The following is a 2498-nucleotide window of genomic DNA, read 5'->3' on the forward strand; positions in this document are numbered from 1 at the left end:
AATTTACCGAGTCCAACCTCGAATGAGATTAGTGGAGTGATCTCCAATATTGATTTTTCTTAATCCAAATTATAAAAATCAAAATCTGACAATTTCAACCATTGGAAGAAGTAAAGCTTTCTGGCCACTCTTTATTTTATTTTTTGGAAGTATATATAAATCAGAGAAATAAAAATCGAAGAAGAGAAGAGAACCACATGCATGGAACAGAGATATTTGTAGAGTACTGGAATTCTGAGAATTGAAATTCATGTTAGCATTCAGTTATACTAATAATCAGCATATACAACATAGAAATCCTAATCAGATACACTTAACAGAGAAAATCTAACTAATTTTCGCTTAGTGCCTCACAAAATGTACAACAGGCTTCGAATTGTAAATCAGATGTGTCGAAGAGTCCCACATCGATGATGGTTAATGAAATGAGTGATGTCTTCTCCCTTCATCAGCAAGCTTTTAGATTCATTTTTTTGCACGACGGAGAGAGCTACCAGCACTGATCTGTCTCCCAGTTGCGGGTAGTATATCCCGACATTACTGAAGGAGATAAAGGATAACACCCGCCGGAATAAATATTACCGCTGCGGCCGCGCCTCCGTGGAAGGCGGCGATCATAATCGGCACGTTTGTCCGGATCCGATAGAGTGGAATAGGCAGCATGAATCTTCATGAAATCATCCGCTGACGTGTCTTTCTCCGCCACATCAGGATGGCAAACTCTAGCTAATCTCCTGTAAGCTCCCTTGATCTCCTCCACCGTAGCGCCAACCGGAATTCCAAGAATTTCGTAAAACGACGCCGCGGTAGGCAGCGTCGAGTACCTTGTGGCAGATTCGGTTTCGACGGAAGCACACGTGGCGGCGGCGGTTGTGAAGGAACCTGACTGCCGGAATCTGACGGAAGACGGTGATAGAACGGAATTGTCGCCGGGGGAAAATATATTCACCGGCGGCGGCTGGATTTGAAGAAACGAATGGGTTGAAGTGGAAATCATGGGTATTCTTGTTATTTGTTCAAGTGTAATGAGTCAAAGAGGAAAGTGGGCATAACGTTATATAGAAAAATGCGGATGAACTTTAAGGGGTTGTTTGGTTTGAAGACAAGTTATGTTGCTCCTATTCACTCCGTCTCAATTTATGTGATGTAATTTGTATAGGCAAGGAATTTAAGAGAAAAAAGAAAACTTGTAAAATTTGTGATATGAAATAAATTATAGATATTTTTGTAACTATAAAAAAAAAAATTAATTAAATTATTTCTAAATATAGAAATATATCATTCTTTTTTTAGACAAACTAAAATGTCAAGTGTATCACATATATTGGGACAGAGGGATTGAGCTCCTCTCCATTTCCTTTCTCTCCATTTTCTCCAAGTTCTATCTTGAATTAGAGACACATGGCATGGATTAGAATTAATGGCTAAGATTTAATTGACTAAAACAAGGTCCTAACCATGATTACATAATTAATAACTTATCCATAAATATATTAGAATAATTTTCCCTCTCTTCCTATTTTAATATTCCATCTTTTTTTCAATCATGACAACTCTTTAATGGTGATATTTTCCAGAATATAGACGACTCTTTGAGAAACATAAAATTATCAATTGAATAATGGGGTCTATATCATGTGAATTAGTAAGCATCATAATTGAAAAAATGGAAAATATCACCAATTGAATAATGGGTCTATTAGGGGGAAAAAATGAAGTGGCAAAAAATAATCGGATAAATCAGAAAAAATATTTTATTGGGTAGGAAAAATAAATAGGAAGAGACAGAAAATTATTCTAATATATTTATGGATAAATTATTAATTATGTAATCATGGTTAGGGCTTTGTTTTAGTCAATTAAATCTTAGTCATTAATTATAATTCATGCCATATGTCTCTAATCCAAGATAGAACTTGAGAAAAATGGAGAGAAGGGAAATGGAGAGGAGCCCAATCCGGGACAGAGAGAGTATTAGTTATGTTGAGATGAGTTATATTTGAGATCAGTTATGCTAGGATTAGTTATCTTGCTAAAATTTCTTATTGACTGTTTAGATCGTCGTATTAAAAATAACAGCATAATTTGTAAGAAGGTTATTTGTTTATAAAAATACCCTGTACCTTATTTAGTAGAAAAGGGTATGAGGGACCTCAAGGCTATTTTTATTTATTTAGAGAGAACTAATTCTAATATTATTATTTATTATCCGGGAGGAATAATATATCCCAATACTTTTTTAATCCTGATACATCTTATCTCAAAATTAGTAACCAACAAGGAAAAAAATCATATTAAACTTTTATCGTAGAACTATTTATATTTGTCTATCATACCAAACAACTCCTAACAGTGGGCTAAAAGTTAAACAGTGAGATTGTTAAAAACTGAAATGTGAAGAGGTGAGGGGCACCAAAACAAAACTAAATAGTGCGGGACACGGGGCGGGGGGCAATGTACAATTATGAGGAATTGGAAGAGAAAGAAGTTACGAAAGG

At 35.1% G+C, this 2498-nt stretch overlaps 1 protein-coding gene across 1 annotated transcript; it reads right to left on the reverse strand.

The window, feature by feature from the left end:
- Positions 1-232: 232 nt before the first annotated feature.
- Positions 233-1030, reverse strand: LOC132624646 (chaperone protein dnaJ 11, chloroplastic-like; the record flags this gene model as incomplete). The annotated part of the gene is made up of 1 exon (XM_060339391.1): positions 233-1030. A coding segment is annotated over one exon (540 nt), but the record flags the coding sequence as incomplete, so codon positions are not given.
- Between the last annotated feature and the right edge of the window lie 1468 nt (positions 1031-2498).

The sequence above is a fragment of the Lycium barbarum genome, chromosome 12, assembly GCF_019175385.1.
Source record: "Lycium barbarum isolate Lr01 chromosome 12, ASM1917538v2, whole genome shotgun sequence".
Lineage (NCBI taxonomy): Eukaryota > Viridiplantae > Streptophyta > Magnoliopsida > Solanales > Solanaceae > Lycium > Lycium barbarum.